General features: G+C 42.0%; 1 protein-coding gene across 1 annotated transcript in view; it reads left to right on the plus strand.

Moving 5' to 3' along the window:
* Nucleotides 1-17,748, plus strand: part of RPAP1 (RNA polymerase II associated protein 1) — a 38,246-nt gene extending 20,498 nt beyond the window's left edge. The window contains 12 exon segments of the mRNA XM_017812863.1: nucleotides 1-237; nucleotides 2,205-2,362; nucleotides 3,705-3,884; nucleotides 4,662-4,863; nucleotides 6,772-6,881; nucleotides 8,731-8,926; nucleotides 9,848-9,997; nucleotides 10,448-10,590; nucleotides 11,548-12,352; nucleotides 13,378-13,554; nucleotides 14,987-15,043; nucleotides 15,812-17,748. The exon segment at nucleotides 1-237 is cut by the window's left edge and continues 19 nt beyond it. Of these exon segments, the coding sequence (XP_017668352.1) occupies nucleotides 1-237; nucleotides 2,205-2,362; nucleotides 3,705-3,884; nucleotides 4,662-4,863; nucleotides 6,772-6,881; nucleotides 8,731-8,926; nucleotides 9,848-9,997; nucleotides 10,448-10,590; nucleotides 11,548-12,352; nucleotides 13,378-13,554; nucleotides 14,987-15,043; nucleotides 15,812-15,967 (2,571 nt within the window). The 3' untranslated portion in view covers nucleotides 15,968-17,748.
* The last annotated feature ends 721 nt before the right edge of the window (nucleotides 17,749-18,469 follow it).

Consider the following 18,469-nt stretch of genomic DNA (forward strand, 5'->3'; position numbering starts at 1 on the left):
CCTACATAACTGCTTACCTACCTTTGGTTATTTGTGCTGCCTGCTGTTTCTCTGCAGCTGCTTGACTGTCCTCGGTTGATTGAGGCCATTGTCAGGGAATTTCTTCCTACTCAGTGGGATCCCCAAGTGGCCGAACCAGGATTTTTACTTACCAGTCTCCATGGAGTTGCTTGCGCCAGTGCTATGAAGTTCATCAGAGTGTTGGCATCTGGAGGCCGAAATGCAACAGCCAGGCTGGTGAGTGGTTCTCGGAAGAGCTTTTGTGATCGTAAAGACCTTTGCTCTCTATGCCTTACTTTCAAAGTAAAGAGAGAAGTTTATTTAGAGGTGACTCTGAGCTGAAGCTGAAATAATAATTGTGAAGAAAGTGCATCAGTGTGTTTTGAAAGATTTGTCACCGGTGTGATAATAATGGTGATTTTGCTGTGTACCAGCAGAAGAGCTTCAAGCTTTTCTCTGCTTTTTTATGTAGTGAAGTTATGCAAAATCATGGAACACAGTATGGTGATGCTGACCAGTAGCAAATGTTTAGAGCACACATTGGTGTGTGATGCTCTATACTCTCCCATGTTCCAGTGATAGGTAGCACAGGACTGTATAAGCCAGAGACTTAATCACTGTCCCTGTGTTTTACAACCCTGGTTGAATTTTTCTGCCATTAATTTGTCTTAATAACTCTGAGGTCATTTATCAGTATTTTCAACTCCTCTGAACAAGTTCTGGAGAGGTTTTCCACTTCAGAGATAATTGCATTTACTCATATAGGTTGTCATGCTGGTGCTATAAATGCTTAAAATCTACCAAGAGTAGCACCCACTACAGTGCAAAGAGCACTTCTTCGGGTTTTTGGTTCAGTTTTGTTAACACCATCTAACAAATTGTTAGCCAGGAAATTGCTAATATCAACAGAAGAACACCAGTCTGTGCTGTAAAATATGGAGAATAATGTGCTGCTGATGGATAGTGCCGTAGTTAAAGGCTGTAAGTTGTGATAGGAACATACTAGAGTAAAATTCAGATAGTTTTCCACTTCAGGCTTTGTGTACTCCGGTTGTTTCAAGGCATGCAAAAACTGCTTACAGGGTTCCTGACACTCAGGCTTTGGTTCTGTTGCACTCTTCTATGGTTTTTTACACATGCTTAAACATGGGAATGGAAGATAATACAAACTAAACGTTCAATGTAGGAATTTATTTTAGCTAACAACAAAGTTCTTCCATCTTCCTCCTGGAAGTAAAATTGACTTTGTCCTCTGTTCTGTAGGAGGGGTGTCAGAATTCATAGTCTGACTCATCAGGTCCTTTGCTTTCTTGTTGGTGTGCATTGATTGCCCTACAAGATGTCTCTAAAGCATTTGAGTTTTAAATCATTTGTATGTCCTTGTGCTGTGAAAAAGACATTGTTACCTCATTTGTTTAGACAGAGCACACACAAGCTTTTGTATGTGTGGGAGGAGGAAAGAGAAGCTCTTTTTTGTGGTTAAGTAAAAATACCCAGTTGTAGGGGAGGATAAAAATTATTTCTAGAGAACTGCAAATGAGTCATGTCATGCTTAATTCAATACTAAAATAAGCTCAGAACATTTCCAAGGCATCAACATTCTATAACTTTTTGAAAGTAATAGGCAGGAGGTACACTCTTCTTATAAAATAAACACAGAATCATAGAAAGATTTAGAACCTCTGAATGGCATTTAGTGTGACCTCCCAAAAAGAACGTCTGCATCAGTTCAGTACTTTTGTATACAGTATTTTTCATAAGGTATATTTTTACATGTAATATCGACTAACGGAGTTCTACTTAAGACTATTTAAAGAAGGATAGTTACGTATTTTTTTAAAAATCAGTTTAATGCTGCAGAAAGCATCCAAAACAAGAGTGTGCATGGGCTAGATAAACCTCCATCAGAAATGATTTTAGGTGTAGTTGATTTGTGTTAGGAATGGTTTAGGTACCCCTAGGCATCCCTTCCAGGAATACTTCTCTTTTAATAGCCATTGACGATTTACTAATCCTTTGTACTATGCTCCTTAAGATTACACAAAATAAAGACAGATTTGAAGAGAGGGGTTTAGAGTGGGCTGAGTTGAAATCTGCAGCTCTTTTTGTGTGTCAGAGTAATGAGGTAATGATACATGCAACTGATGTACCTTGTCACTTTATCTTTTTTCTTGCTTGTTCTTTTTTGTTAATTTGTTTTACAGCTTAACAAATTTGAAATGAAAAGTCGGTTAAGTCGATTTATAGCTGAAGACCCTCTGGATCTGCTTCTGCCAAGGGAAGAAGCCATAAGGCTTAGCACGGAAGCCTTGCGGTTTTGGGCTGTGGCTGCTGGTTATGGACAGGCCTGTGATCTCTACAGGTACAGCCCAAAGCTGGAGAAATGGGGGTGGAGGGCAGAACGGAGAAAATGGACATCCTGTTCCAGAGGGGCAAATAGAGGGTTCTCTAGGCTCAGTCTCTGTTTCCTTCAGAGTGTCTTATCTCACTTTCTCTGGACTCCTGCAGTAAAACTCACAGTTTCTAAAGGTATTTGTGATGAGTATTGTCCTTTTCTGGTTGGTTTAAGCACTGGTACTTTGTTGTTTCTCTTCTATGCTATGGGAGAGCACTGTAACTTTTTAGGGCTGCATCCTTTTCCCCTTGAAGGCATGAATAATCTATGCTTGTGTGACATCAAGACACACACTTTGCAGCACACCTAGGATTGAATCTGATTGATCTAAGGCAATCTGTGGCAGCAGTCATCAGCACACATGCTGAGTTGAAGCAGACTGATGCAGTCAAACTGCACAATGCATTGACTTCAGTTCAGTACAAGTTCTTGTGCTTGACTGCCAAGGTCTGCACTGGGATGGGTCTGACCTAGCTCAAGTGTTGAATCTTCTTTCTGTAACTGCACTGAATTGGAAGCAGAGATATGGCCTTGGAGTTGGAAGCAAAGAGGTGGCTATGGAGTTGCTCTGAAGAGGAGTAAAAGGAAGGTCAGTATTGAGTTTCAGAAGGGAGATTCTCATCCACAACAGCATTTTGTGTTCTCCAGCACAATCAGGTATATTAATTAAAAAGAGTAAAAACTGTATATAGTATTTTAGCATTGTAAATAATGTTGACGAAAGAAACAGCGGAAGATTCCTTAAAGCTGTAAGATTATAACTGTGGATACTGTGGATGAGAACTTGAGAACTATTCCCTTGCAAGAATAGTTTTTCCAAGAGATAATCAGAGTGCTTAGAGACAGAGTATTAGGTAGGTCCCATTCACATGAATTTGGAATGGCAATATTCTTCCTTTGTCATCTTTTTAACTTGTCTACTTATTTTCATTATTGTGGTGGTGGTGATGATTCTCATAATGTCATTTTAGCAATCTTTATAAATATGTGATGGGAGAGTGTAAAAGAGATAGAGCCAGGTTCTCCCAGTGGTATGAAGTGAAAGTACAAGAAGCAATGGGCACAAATGGAAATACAGGAAACTTCACTGAAGTGTAAGAAAAATTTTTTTACTATAAAGGCAATCAAACACTGGAGCATGTTGCAGAGCAAGATCGTGAACTCTCCATCCTTGAAAATATTCAAAATCCAACTGGACATATCCCTGGGCAATCTTGGTCTAGCTGACCTCACTTGAACAGGGAGTTGAAGTACAGATGATCTCCAGAGACCCTTTGTAACCTCATCTGTTCTGTGATTCATACTACAGTGATCTCTACCCTGTGCTGGTGAGGATACTGCAGTCCCTGCCCGAGTTGCTCAGCACTTGCGCTGGTAGGAGCCCTATGGTTGAGCTGTCTGTCCAGCGAGCTGCGGCAGTAGTTACTCTGTTGATACATGTGACACAGACAGCAGGCTACACGGCAGAGCTGCAGGCCAAGCTGAGCAGGTAGGCTCTCTCTGCCAGTTCTGTGCATCTGAGTAGTTGGCATCCTGTCTTCCCTTTCTTTGATTTGGAGACCCAACTATCACCTTTTTCCCCCTTTCATTTGCAATGGTTTCCTGTCCCACCATATCCTTGCATGGTGGGGTAATATCCTCTTGTATTCCCTCTGACACGAGGTCAGAAGCAGTATCTAGTCTGATAGCTGTATGCCTGCTGGCCTGGTAAGAGGCAGGAGTCAAAATCTGTATTCAGCTACGGGGCAGATGGGCAGTGTTAGCCAAATGCCCTGCTGAAAGGAGCTAGAAGGCTCCTTTGACCTTCCTTTTGGGGTAAAGAAAATAACCTTCCTGAGATTTGGAGGAAAGAACCTCTCTGTGGAGACCAAGAGGGGTCAGGATTAAGAGGTGGTTGGTTTTGATAGACATCAAAGCAGCAGGATTTGCTGAAGACACAGGTACTTTTTCTGGTGGAAAGGAAGAAACTCTTCAACTAGAGCTGAGTACTGAGATAGTGTGTCTGGTAAAGCTAGAGCACAGCTCAGGGGCATAGAAGTGCAGGAGAAGAAACTTCAGCTTTTATGAGTAGATCCTGCATTTTTCCTTTCTGCCTAAATTGATTTGGTCTGGTCTTTGGGAATATGCAAAGACTTTTTTTCCCCTAATCGCTGTTGTTGGATATGGCCTTCCAAGCTACGTGGAATTGGTTATCTTTCTGTTAAAACTGATGACAGTTGTTTCTGAGATGTATGTTATTCTGTGTCATTCTTCCATTGTGTTTCAGTAATAGCTCAGAAGATAGCGTACAGATTCCACCTCCTCCAGTAGCATGGAATCAAGTGTCAGGCTTACAGCCCTTCCTTGAGACAAGTCTGAAAAAAATCCTTCAAGAGATATCCCATACAGAAACTTGGCAAACTCTACAGCCTCTGACCACAGCTTGTGTGATCTACTTGGGAGTTTATTACAGTGCTTGCAGCCAACAGGTAAGACCTGAAAATACAGGTTGTCTTCACATCTCACCAGCATCAGCTTGTGTGTTACCTAAAATACCTGAACTTAAAGGCAGTACTGAAAAAGACAGAACTGTCTCTCTAGCTGAGAACTAGATTTTGTTTACCACAGCTTATATCTAGACTGTGTGACATTCAGGGTCACATAAGTCTGCTAATCCTATACATTAGGAGTGCCAAATATCCTTTCTTCTGTTGAGATCAGAGTCTCAATCAAGGTATGTGGTAGTGCAGTGATTATTCTGATTTAATGTGGAGATCCAAAGTGTGAAACAAATATGACCTAATTTAGCATGGCAGTCCTTTCTTCTGGTGGGATAAATCAAACCGTGCATTTTTGCATTTGCTTTAGTGTAAGAGTTTACACGTGGACACCTACCCGCACTCATCTGGTTGGAAGATTGAACATTAGGGTCATACCATATGAACTTTGGATGAGAAACAATAAAAATAAATTTATTTGTTGCCCCACTGACATTCGAGGTCAAATTCTGTACAGTTACAGCTGTAGTATGTGACCATCTTTTAAAGTGAATTTTCTGAAGGTGACACATCAGTGTGACGCTGTCGAAGAATAATGTCTTGTGCTTTACCTACCCTAAAGATTCATGATCTAAAAATAAATACAATTTTCCTCTCTGCTGCCCAACTGACGTGCCTGAGTTCTAACCTGGGAGAGCTTCCTTCAAGGTGCTGGGGTAATTTAGTGGCTGTAGTTATTCACAGTTGTGCAAATCCTCTGAAACTTGACAAAAGCAACTGAGTTTATTAGTTGTGGCTGGGGTAGAAACTGCCTGTATCTCTCAAAGATGTCTTCAGTGCCCCAAAGGTTGGCAGTACCCTTCACATGCTATCATTATGTCCTGGCATTAGAGAACCAGGACAACCAAGAGGTTAATACTCCTTTTTAACCTTTACAGATACCCAAGAGAGTGGCTGACAGAACAATTTCTTAAGTCCTTGAACTATAATGTGCTGGGTTTTTTAATTTTCACATAAAAGGAAGTTTAATCATCTACCTGTGGTTAGTTGATTAAAAAATAAAATTGCATGTGGCACCTTTGAATAGATTAGTGCAAAAAAAAAATCAACTTGTATAGTAACCAGATTAGTGTGTACTGGGACCTTCTTGGAATATTTTTGTTAAACTACTAAGAACTAAGGTTAACATCTTCACAGAGGTTTTACTGATTTCTGAAGGGGGATTTCACCTGAGGGAAAATTGGATTTTACGTAATGGAAATGAATATTTCTGTATCACAAAGCAGCATTCTAATGAAGGAAAAGAACATTAAAATTTGCCAGTGTGTTCCTTCAACCCGGAATATTGCTTACTAGGGTCAGAAGAATTTGGATGGTTCTCTAAAAGCCACAGTTCATCCTCTGTGCAGTGTTTATCCACAGTCGTGCTTTGATGGGTAGGTCAATCATGCTTTTTGCAGTTGATTGGTTTTTTTAATTTTTTTTTTTGGAGACCCTTGTGTGCCACTCTAATTTCTCAAGGTAGTTCTGATTACCTTTGTGTGATCTTCAATTTAAATAGAAAGATGTAGATGGTATGAGGAGGGGGCTTTAGCCAAGTTTTCTTTTAGGGAATCTTGATCCCATGGATCCCATACCTTGCTTCCAGTCAATTAAGAATCTCTGAGATGCATTTTAATACTTGAGTGCGAGAACACCTTGAGGTGCCAGCTCTCAGCTTCCACACTATGAGCAGTGAGGCCAGCTCTAAGCTAGAGCAGTACCACTCTGTAGGTGATGTGGTCTGGCCAAAAAAGAATAAGCACAGAGAAAGCAATTAAACAAATCTATCTTTTTGTCCTCACTGGGAGACACTCATCATTCACCGTCTTTTCCTGTGTTTCTCCATGTCTTCTGCAGCCATCAGTCAATCCAATTGACTGCTTAGAGGAACTGGAACGTTTGACATCTCAGATGCTGCAGCCCCTTCTCAGCCAGCCAGCCATACAGAGCATGTGGGACTTGCTCAGGTAAAACCATTTCACTGCTAAGATGCTGTTGCCAAAAGCTAAGGGAGCCTCATTTCTACACTGTACTGTGTGACAATTCTCCCCCCTCCCATTTCTTTTCCCTGTACCTATGTGCCCCAGAAGTGTGAATTAGAGCGCAGCAGGGCTCTACACACTGCTGTCTTCTTTCCCCTCACAGAAAAAACATGATGGCCACAGAAGTTCTTCAGTTCCTCCTTTTCTACCTCAGAGATGCTGCTGCATCTCTGTTTTACCATGTAGCTGTGTTTTTCATATCCATTTCAGATTATTTTAGTCACTCTTGGCTTTGATTCTGCTTTGGTTTCACTGCTTTTTTTTAAAAAAAACTAGCATTAGTTGAGTCCCTCTTATGTGAGGAGGGGGGGTGTGTATGTGCCTGTACCATTCATGTGCTCATGTGTGATGCTATATATATAAAATATTTTTACTAGATTCACATCTTCAAGCTCCTGCAGAGCTTCACTAAGGCTTTGAAAGCCCCTGTGGAAAAGTGAAAAGCCACATACCGGGATAACATAAGCTCTGATTCTGGGAACAGTTAAGCACTGCAGATATTCTGTCTTTCTGCTGTAGAGGGAGCCTCTCTACTAGGCTGTGATCAATCCTCTGGACAGGAGAGTGGGAACCTAAAAGGCCTGGTAATCAGGGAGAAATCCATCTGCTTCTGAGAACATCTGATATAAGGGACATTTGAAATTTTTGGGTTTAAGTGGTATTTGAATGGTCACCAAACAGTTTGGCCCATGTTCTTTCATGACTGGAACCGATGTCTGAAGCTCTTGGCACCAAAGCTTCCAACGTGAGCACTCGTTAGATCCTTTTCTGCCTGTCCTTGGGGTCTGAAAACAGTGGGTTAGGTCAGACTATAAAAACCCATCAGCAAGAATTCTCCTACGCTGTTCTTAACATTGGCTGGTGAAAATGAAGAGTAAGTTAATCTCTGCCTGAATATTTTTACAATTTTGTCTAAACTTTCTGGGCAGATTAGGGCCAGGGGTTCAAGGTACTCCATGAGCTCCAGATGCGTTCATGCATCTCCTACATGTAATGCCAGTGGTAGAAAGAGCCATGCATTTAAGCAAACCGTTTTCTGTCACAGAGTAACAATATGGATCTTTGACGGGGTTTTTCCTATTGCACCATTACCACTGAGCAACACACTTATGGTCGCTCTTCCTTGTGGCGGTCTTGTGTGTACAGAGATGGCTTATCCAGTGTGGGGCCCACAAGCACTGCTGGTACGAAAAGTTCTAGTTTTGCCTGCAGAGAACACACGCACCCCAAGAGTGGTTTGCATGGTCATGTTTATGTACCTTAAAGCTAGTTTTCTTCTGAAAAAAATTTCTAAAAATATGCATTTCATGAGCACATAAAGGGCAGCATTTTTGCCATGTCAATTTTAGTTATAATCAGGCTTTTTGGCTTTGCCTACAAGTTTATTACTGTAATGTCTTGAGTGGGTGGGCAGCTTTATTAGCTTGGTTTGCATATGTATGTGGGGAAATGTGTGGGTTTTTTTTCAATTGAAGGTCTGGTGTTTCCAAATGCTTGACATCAGAGATGCGTCACTGCATCAGTATTTCTGCTCGTTGTGACCAATTTAGCTGAAGATAAGAATTCGTGATAGCTCACTGGCATTAGCTTGCATGGCAGTAGTGTTTACTGGACTAACCATGATACTGGTTTTTTTCTTGCACAGTCTTCAGGGCTTCTGTTTTACTGTAATGTGTGGTGCAGTTGAGATAGAAAGTAACATTCCTTGCAAGATAACTCCTCAGCAGCATGAATGCTTTTGACCTGACCCCCCTCTCTTTATTTGTTCACACAGGCCGTGTTCTGCTTTGTGCAACCCTCTGTCCTGTTCCCCGGCACCAGAATCCGTCATCAGCATTTCATCTCTGAGTTGCACTGGAGGCAAACCTCCTTTGAGCCTGGTTGGCTCCAAGTCACCTTTCCCCTTCCTTACTGCCCTCCTGTTTCTCATCAATAGTATCACTCATATTCACAAGGGCCTGACCAGCAAGGTAAGAAAAGACTTTTTCACTGTAAATTTCACTGTAAATTCTAGGTGAATGATGATATACTTGTGAGGGAGGTTAGTATTTCTATCTTTCCAGGCTTAAAAGAGATGTTAGAAGGACCATTAAAAACAAATTGCTGTGCATTTTTATTTTAAAACTATTCCAGTATTATAGAGAGAAATACTCCCATTTTCAGAACAGGTGGGATGAGGATCTGAAAAATATCTTGTCTTTGAATTGCAATATCTAGTTGACGCCAGGAAGCTGGAATTATACAGCAGGTGGCACTTAAAGGATGGACTTATAAAGAATGTTGAGAAAAATTGAGTAACTGTTGTTTGGCTAAGCAGAATAAGTAGCTTGAATGTCAGTGGAGGAAAGGCATGGTTGAAGCATGTATAACAAAGGAAAATGGGATAATATTAAATAAGAGAATGACTGCTACAGTGACTGAAGAGGTTCCTTCCTACTTCAGGTTGTCCTGAAATTGTAGAATGAGTGACTTATAGAAGATTACAGACTCTGAGGAGGAAATGACTGAGTCCTAGAGAGATGGAGTACCTAGCATAAGCTTTCTCAAAGCCTTCCTGTCACCTTGTGTTGAATTAGGTATTTACTAATAGAAATATCTGGCCAGATAAGGGAAAAACATGTTTAAGCCCCTGGCCAGACTTCTGCTTTATGGAGCACTATGCAGGCAGTGAGTGTTGGTTACCTGTGATGGGGATGGTCATGATGGATGCAGGTGAACCCGGAGGCAGAAAAGCAGATATTTATCAGGCTGTTTTTAAATATCCCTTTTGGAGTAGCCAACAGGAATTCTCTTATAAGGAGGTAGGAGGTAAGCCTTGAAGAGGGCTATGTTTTACTTTCCTCCACGCACAAACTGTCTTATTTGTACCTCTGCTTGTGATTCCTTTACAGTACAGCTCTGTGCTGGGCTTCAGAGGCTTGAAGGATTATCTGCATCAAAGCTGGCAGACTGGACCTCCTTCTGTGACTCCCTCATCTGCGTGGATCCTACGCCATGAATATCATCTGCAGTACTTTGTGTTAGCATTGGCTCAGAAAATGGTATTGTTATTAGTCCTTTCATTTCTTTCACCCAAGGATTTGACTTTGCTGGCAACCAGTCTTCACATCCATGTTCTTTCTTGTGTCTGACTTAGGTCTGGTGACTCTTCAGCTGACTTTTATGCCCCGTTAGCAAATAACATCTTTACAGTTACTGATGTGGGGATTTAGTTCCAAAATACTTTGGATGGCAAAGTATATTTTTGCCTGTCTTTGGGATAGAGTAAGAACAAAGTTTTCAACTGTACTGCTAAAAAAATGTCTGACTACCTAAGGCAGTCAGGAGAAGGAGAAAGATCTCTTGGTATGAATGCTGACAGCTCTTGCAGTTTGCCTCAGTCTTTCACTTTCCAGTGAGATTTGTGTTTTGTTTGACCCTCCCGTCCTCATTGATTGTCTTTGTTGACAAATGATATAGTGCTTTTATGTGTTGTTTTGTTTCCTGTACAGGCAGGCGCTTGTCCGAATTACACCCAGCATGCCTCACTCCATCACTGTGTTGCCATGGCATTGCTAAGCCGCCTGTTGCCAGGGAGCGAGCATCTGGCTCACAAGGTCCTACTGGATCTTGCCTTTAATCCAGAGTTTCTTCCGTAAGCTTTGCATTTTTTCCTTTCTCTAGGCTGGTACATGGGAAAACTTGGGGAAAATGGAAAAAAACACATTGGCACTGTAATTTTGTCATAATTTCTGGCCTTCAACAGGGCCCGTATTTGAACTCTGGTTATTCTCCAGGCACTGAGCCTTCTAATCAGACAAGCACTGTGGTTGCATATTTCTCTCTAGTGTACCAATGTTGAGAAATGTGCCCAATTTCTTTTGATTTCCTCTGTGAAAAGGCTTGTGTGATTCCTGATAGAACTGATTTTCACTAAGGCCTGGCATCTGCCATCTAGAGAGTAGCAATTCTAGAAAATAAATGGGAATTTGACATAGCCTGAAAAACTTAATGAAGTTTATGAGTGGGTTTGTGTGTTTGTGTGGTGGTGCTTTAGTTTTTTGTTTGGTCAGCAAAATGGTCAGTGTTTGGTCTGAGATCATGGCATATGAATTTGACAAACACCCTCCACACACACAGTTTCTGACAGTCTGTATGGTTCTCTTGACCTTTCCACTGCCAGCTGCAAAGCTACTGTTTTGAGAATTGTCTTACTGATTCATGTAGGCCTTATATGATACGCAGTATTTCATCTCAGCACCCTGACATCTGCGTTAGTAAGTAGGCTGCCTCTGTGGAAAAGGGGTTTCAGCCTCCACACCAGACTGCTGGCATTGTGTGGAGGTTTTTCATGGCACAGCCTCAGTGTTGCTAACTCCAAAGGTGGTTCTGTGAATTCCCTATGAATACCAAGATAGCTGGTGCTTTATGGGCACTCTATGTTAGAGTACCTGAATGCTGTAGAAAGTGTTGCCAGTGCTGTGCATATGCTACTCTTCCTGTTGCAGGAAGGTTGTAGAGATGAATTTATGTGCTGTTTTATTTGTTTGGTGTTTTAGGGGGGCTTTTTGCTTGTTCATTTCTTAAACTGTTGTTTGTCTTTGTCTTACAGTGAAGGGAAAGCTGGAGGGCCAGAAGCAGCTGACTTCTCTGATATTCTGCATCTGGGTACCAGTGCAAAACTGGCACAGCCTGGCTCTGCGACAGCAGTTTTTTCAAAGGTTACTCGTGGTGCTCTGCTGAGAGAATCGTATCAGAATCTGCCTTCCATTCGTTCCTGTTACCTTTCTCATTTCGTCCACTTGCAGCCTACTCTTATGCATTCCCAAGCGTCCTACCAAGGGCGGAATTACCTCATCCAGTCAATGCTGCTTCCTGAGGTCAGAGGGCCCATCCTGCCTTCAGACTGGCCGTTCTTTCCACTTATCAGCCTCTACAACAAAGTGACTAATGCAGAGACACATGGGGCTGTACTGAACTCTCTCCCACTTGATCTTGTCAATACTGTGACCTGGAACTTGCAATGGGTCTTACTGCTGGAAACCTGGCGTGATAAAACCCTTCAGAGCATCCCTACTGCTGCCAAACTTGCACGGCTTATGTGTGTCTTCCTCACAGGCTGTGACCTCTTTCTAGAAGCACCAATCCACCACTACACAGCTGGCCTTCTCTCTGTGTACTGCCAGCCCAAGGCCCTGGACTCCCTGAACTTGGATGCTCCTCTCCCTGGTTTGGCATCCTTCCATGACCTCTATAGAAGTCTCCTGGAGCAGTTTGAAGGTGTCTCCTTTGGAGACCCACTGTTTGGAGTCTTTGTTCTTCTACCTCTACAGAAGCGTTTCAGTGTTCATCTGCGTCTCTCTGTTTTTGGGGAGCACACAAATATCCTGCGGGCACTTGGAGTGCCGTTACAGCAGGTAATCCTGGCTTATGGTAGTTGCATGTCACTGCATATTTCTGGATTACTGGGCTCTTGCCTGTGATTCTCCAGCCTTGATTTGGGCATCACAGCCCTTCCCCTTCTTCCCCATTCCTCTATTCCAGTAGAATAATCATGCTTTCTTTGCTTAGAAGCTTTTCGTTCTCCTTGAAGAGAGTCCAACTCATGAAATGTAAAATAGAATAGGAATGGAGAGCAGTGTTCTTTTGATTTAAGGCTGTAACAGCAGTATGTACATTTTACAGCTTGATTGACTGTAAGTGTAAAGAGCGAAGTCCAGCAGCTGTAGATCACATAAGCATTTTCAGACACCTTTTGAACTTTATTTTGAAAGCAGATAGTATGTATATGTGGAGGGCAGGAGCTGTGAAATTGCTCAGTCTTCAGTGGAAACTGTGCCACACTCTGCTTGGTCTAGTGATTGAGAACCTTCTAATTTATAGGCTGTATATGAAGGGCTCACCGCATCCCATGTTCCGCCAGCAATTGCCTTTCCCTTAAATAAATATTTCACACCTTGGTGAGAACCTTTTCCTTGCCCAGTGCATAGACAAATACTAATTTTCCCTATCAACCATGTTTCCACATTTAGTCATACTGGAGTTGTGCTCTGCGGGGTAAGTTGGCAAGAAAATTTGGTCTGTCAACTTCAGGACTATGTTTTTTTTGAATAAGCAGAGCACAAGAGATAGAATTTAGTGGTGCTGTCAAAAGTGCTCTGTCTACTTACTTTGTAACCACTCTTCTTACCTGTGCCAAAAATCAGCTGCAGTGATAGAACCTGTAAAACATCGCTCCATAAAGCTGAAGAGGCATGTTACATCAGTCAGTGTGGGCAGTAGCAGCTCTTGCTGCAAATGGGGGTCATACCGCCATGTACATCATGTTATATAGGCAGCCATGTGCAAACAGCTGGGGAACACCCTAGAAATCATGAACTTCCCCTCACTACTTAGACCCTGACAAAAATTGTAATGTTGCCTCTGTATGGGTTTATTGCAGTTCCCTGTGCCGCTTAAGCGATACACTTCCCCTCCTGAGGATAACCTGAACCTCCTGCGACTCTACTTCCGAACACTGGTCACTGGTGCGCTGCGTCACACCTGGTGCCCTGTTCTTTATGTGGTGGCTGTGGCTCATGTGAACAGCTTTATTTTCTCCCAAGAAAGTGCGACGCAGGTAGGTAATGGATAGCAGAACTTCTTTGGGTTTTGCGTCTGCTCTCTCAGGGGTCCAGTGTGGCTCATGGTGAATCACTGACCTTGGGACTTAAAAACAAAGATTGTAAGCAACTGTGTTGAGAGGACTGGTCGTCTGTTCAGTAGACCACGTATGAGGCAGCAGCTTTTGTTCATTATGCCCTGAAGTACTTGCACTAATGGTAGCCAGTCCCACATAAATTTTTGAAGTCAGCAACTATGTGGGCTGTGGTATCGAGGGAAGAATAAAGCAGAAAGGATGAGGGAGCTGCAGGCAGAGAGAGCTCCACCTAGTTGATCAAGGAAAGCCAGTTGATGTAATCTTTTTGGATTTCAGTAGATCTTTTGATACTGTCTCCCACAGTAAATGAGTCTGGCACACAGCTGGATAAACACATCACGCAGTGGGTGAGCAATCAGCTCACGGGTCAGAGGGTAATAGTGAATGGGGTGACATTAGACTGGTGACCTGTCACCAGTGGGGTTCCACAGGGCTCCATCTTGGGGCCTGTGCTCTTCAACATCTTCATAGATGACTTGGACACAGGACTGGAAGGGATACTAAGCAAGTTTGCAGATGACACAAAACTGGGAGGAGCTGTTGAGTCCCTCAGAGGTAGAGAGGCCCTGCAGAGAGACCTCGACAAATTGGAGAGATGGGCAATCACCAGTCACATGAAGTTCAACAAGAGGAAGTGCTGGATTCTGCATCCCGGATGGGGCAACCCTGGATGTATGTACAGACTGGGGAATGAGATGCTGGAAAGCAGTGCTATGGAAAGGGACCTGGGGTTTGTGGTCAGTGGCAAGTGGAATATGAGTCAGCAGTGCTCTGGCAGCCAGGAGGGCCAACCATGTCCTGGGGGCATCAGGCAAAGCATCGCCAGCCAGTCGAGGGAAGTGGTCATTGCACCAAGCCTCACAGAGTTCAAGAATTGTTTTGATGACACCCTCAGGCACATGGTGTGACTCTGAGGGATGGTCTTGTGCAGGGCTAAGAGTTGGACTTGATGGTCCTTGTAAGTCCCTTCCAACTCAGCATATTCAGTGATTCTGTAAAAGATTTGGCCTCTGCCTGAGCAATCTTAAGGTGTAAAGTACATTTTACTTTCAGTTTGCTTGAGTAACAAAGCAGAAGCTTTCCCATGGCCTTGGAGCCTCTAGCAATGATTAGTTGTGCTAACAACACTTCACCTCTCATCTGCAGTTCTACCTGAAGGTTGAGAAATCAGCTGAGATTCAGATCAGGGAAAGGAGGAGAGAGGCAGGATCCAAGTGATAGCCATCTCAAGCACTTTCTGCTAGAACAAGCTGCTCATTGTCATAATTAACAAATCATCCTGGAGTGCTGTATGCTCATGGGCAAAATTATTATTGTACTCTATTAAGGAAAGTATGTATTTTGTTCCCAGGAGACTGATGCTGCTCGGAAGAGCATGCTGCGGAAAACATGGCTGTTGGTGGATGAGGTAGGATCTATGAGATTCAGTTTGTACCCCTGGGAATCAAATTTTCTATACATGGTACTCTTACATACTTATATTTGGCTTTTGAAATTTGTGTTTAACTACCTTGCTAATTTGAGAATGAGAGATTAGCAGCAGGATTTTGGCCTGCAATGCCTATAAATACTGTTAACCAGCTCTTGTAGTAATTAAACTCAAAACACGGAGCCCATTGAAACCTAGATGGATCTCCTGTACTGTATTTCAATCGTCTTGTCCAGGCAGCATTATATCTGGATAGTTAGAGGTGCTAGAGGAATGATTCTAGCACAGCTATGAATAGACAGCCAGCAGTGATCTGCCTTAACTCTGAGGTTAATGCTTCCCCTGAAAAGAACAAAACTGATGCAAGGTTTCTCCTTTTCTCAAAGAGCTTGCCAAAGTCTATCCTTTTTGTGACAGAATGGGGTCATTTGGCCCTCTGTGGTTAGTGTCAAGGGTAAATTCTTAGATCCCACTCAAAACCCCACTGGGGTTTCTGGCAAAAAAATCCTTATGAAAGGCTGTTGAGAAGACGGTGGAGTTGTGTTCAGAAGAGGAATTCTCATACAGATCAAAAGTAAATATTATTGCAAGAAACTTGCCTTTTATAGCTCTTCAATTGAAGATGTAATTAAATATGTTGGGCATGATGGAATGGTACTATCTGCAGATTGCTATGTTGTGTTGGAGATCGTGGAAAAGATTAGATTCCTTTCAGACATGTTTAATGGTTACTGTTTCTTTCTTCAGAATTTGAAAAAACACCTGCTGTACTACAGACTGCTGAATGCAGAGAACCCTATGGGATTTGACCTTTATGAGCAGCTCCCTCCCATGAGACTGAAGTACCTGCAGATGGTGACACAGAAAGAAAATAAGGAGAATGCACCAGCGCTAGACTCATAGCAAAACACTTGTGCAAGAAGAGAGCCAAGGTGAAGAATGGAAGAGCTCAGTTTATACTTCACTGATGAAACTATTTGCAGCTCAGATGGTTTTAATATTTACCTGGACATTCTTGGCATCTTTGCCACGTGAAGCACTGGTAGAATGCTCCCAGCTCTGCAGAACAATGCACAGTATTTGTGTGCGTGGCCTTTCTGTGTTGAATGTTGGAGCATTTTCCTTCATTTTCTTTCCTGTTGTTCTTCTTCCCAGAGAAGGTGAGGATGTGTCTGAAAGGCACTGGACTGTTGGATGAACTGAAGGAAGTGGTAAAGCTATTTCATTCAGTCAGGCTGGAAACTGGGTTTTCAAGATGATGTCTGTCTTCCCTAGATATTTCCCTTGCTTTTTTTGTACCCTGAATTTTGAATGGTCCTTTCCCCACACTATCCCCTGCAAATAGAATGATGATGTGACAGGGAAAAAGCTGATCCTGAGAGCTCTTTTTTTCCTTACATTTAATATATATATATAAGCAGTTTCTCCAGGATAGTGTTCTGTGCATACAGATGTATTGCATTAGACCTCTAAGAAATATTAATATCTAATGCAGTGGTACAAACATGAATATCTTCCCTTGGCTGTCCTTTGGATAGTCTCTAAACTGTTTTCTTTTTTCCCTTAATTTGGTTCCATGTATAACAAGATCAAAAATAATTTAGAGAAAAAAAAAGTATCTGCTTGTTTAGCTAGAATATGTATTGATTGCCTTCTGAGGAGAATGCAATTTCAATGTTGAAGTGGAGTTTCTTAGCTCAAATGTAATTTTATCAATGTTTAATTTGATTCCACTTCTACATCCAAATTCTATATTGCAGCCTTAGACACAAGGCTAAAAGGCTCCTCACAAGTGCCACATCAAGTCCAGAATTTACTCTAGGTTTGATCCCCCTGGGTGTTTTCTTTATATCCAGTAATTTTTGCAGAACTACAGTCACTCTGGCAGGCTTTTGTTTGGAGAACTTTAACAAGGTTTGTTCATAAAAGTATTTCTGATTTTTTGTTCTTACAAATAAATTCCTCTGCAAGGTGCAGGGTAATGCCTAGTCTGAAAGCCTAAGCTCCTGTTTGTTACCTATCAAACAGGCCAAGTTAGCTTCCCTCCAAAGAAACCATGCCTGTATTAACCTTGCTCCAGTCAATGTCCCAAGAGGAGTATGAAACACTGTTAATAGGCCTGCTTGTAGTTATTGAAATTGTTCAGACAAGAAACAAAGTCCAGATAGCAACTTTATAGAATCAAAGAATCATTTAGTGTGGAGAAGATCTTTTAAGATCATTGTGTCCAATGATAACAGTATCTTTCTTTCACCTGAAAAGTCAAGTGTTGCTGCCCCCTCAAATAGCTACATAATCACATAGAGCTTAGGGCATTTGTGACTGGGTTGCTGTCTTTGTATTGACAGTTTTCTAAGTGTATCAGTCCCCCTTAAGTTGCCAAAAAATAAACAGTTTCATTTTCCTTCACCTTATTTCAGAAAGGGCAAAACTGGCATTTCCATTCAATCTTTTTTCTGCTTTTATCTAGATGGTGAGAGCCCAGCAGTTGTCTTTCAAGAGCAATGGATGGTAAAATATAAGGACTCCTAGCTGCCCCTTTAAGACCAGCCTTCATCAAGGACTTTGCCTTTTGCTTTTTAGACCACCAGTTATAAAATCTCTTCCAGTACTTTGTGTGATGCAAAGTTGAGTTTTGTATTGTGTACAGGGTGTAAATAAATATTTTGAGAACTCTGCAGGTATTTTTTTCAACTGTGAGACTGCTTTTCTTTAAGTCTTTCTTGCATTTGGAGAGTTCTATTTGCCATTTATCAATATCTTGGGAATGCTACTGCTGTGAGAAAATGCACTAAGCTTTGCAGCTCTGTAAGAAAGCTCCTCAAGCCAAAAATTACATGTTGTGTGATGGGTCAGTAATACAGGGTACCAAATGCTGTGTGTACTTGGGGAAGGTGCAGAGTGGGTATCATGTGATTTGTCACATACCACAGGTGGGAAGACAGTAAAATACTGTCCATGGATGGTATTTGAAATTATGATACAAGTATCAGCAATGGAGGGAAGGAAAAGAAAGGATCTCAAATAGGTCTGCAGGCCACAGTTATGTGCAGAAAATTCTAAGGATGCTGCATGTGAGTTTTCAAAATGTCGAATGTCACTTGAGGTGGTACAGCAGTCCTAAGCTTGAATTTTTTAAGGCTTTGGGCAGCCTTTTACCAGATTTCTCTGCAGAACACTAGAGGGCATCGCTTTGTCTAGTTTAAATGCAAGCTTTCTCAGCTTCAGCGCTATTGGAACTCGGAAAAAAAAAACACCAAAAAACAACCAGCCTTTAAACGTGGTTTGAATTTCCTGTGTTTTTTACTTTTGCAAATCCTTTTGGAGCAAGTGTGGAGAATTCAATATTTTATGTGATAGGTTGCTAAGAATTATTTGGTGCTTTACCAGCAGGAACATTTTGGA

This window comes from Lepidothrix coronata, unplaced genomic scaffold (genome assembly GCF_001604755.1).
Source record: "Lepidothrix coronata isolate B3197 unplaced genomic scaffold, Lepidothrix_coronata-1.0 Scaffold1, whole genome shotgun sequence".
Lineage (NCBI taxonomy): Eukaryota > Metazoa > Chordata > Aves > Passeriformes > Pipridae > Lepidothrix > Lepidothrix coronata.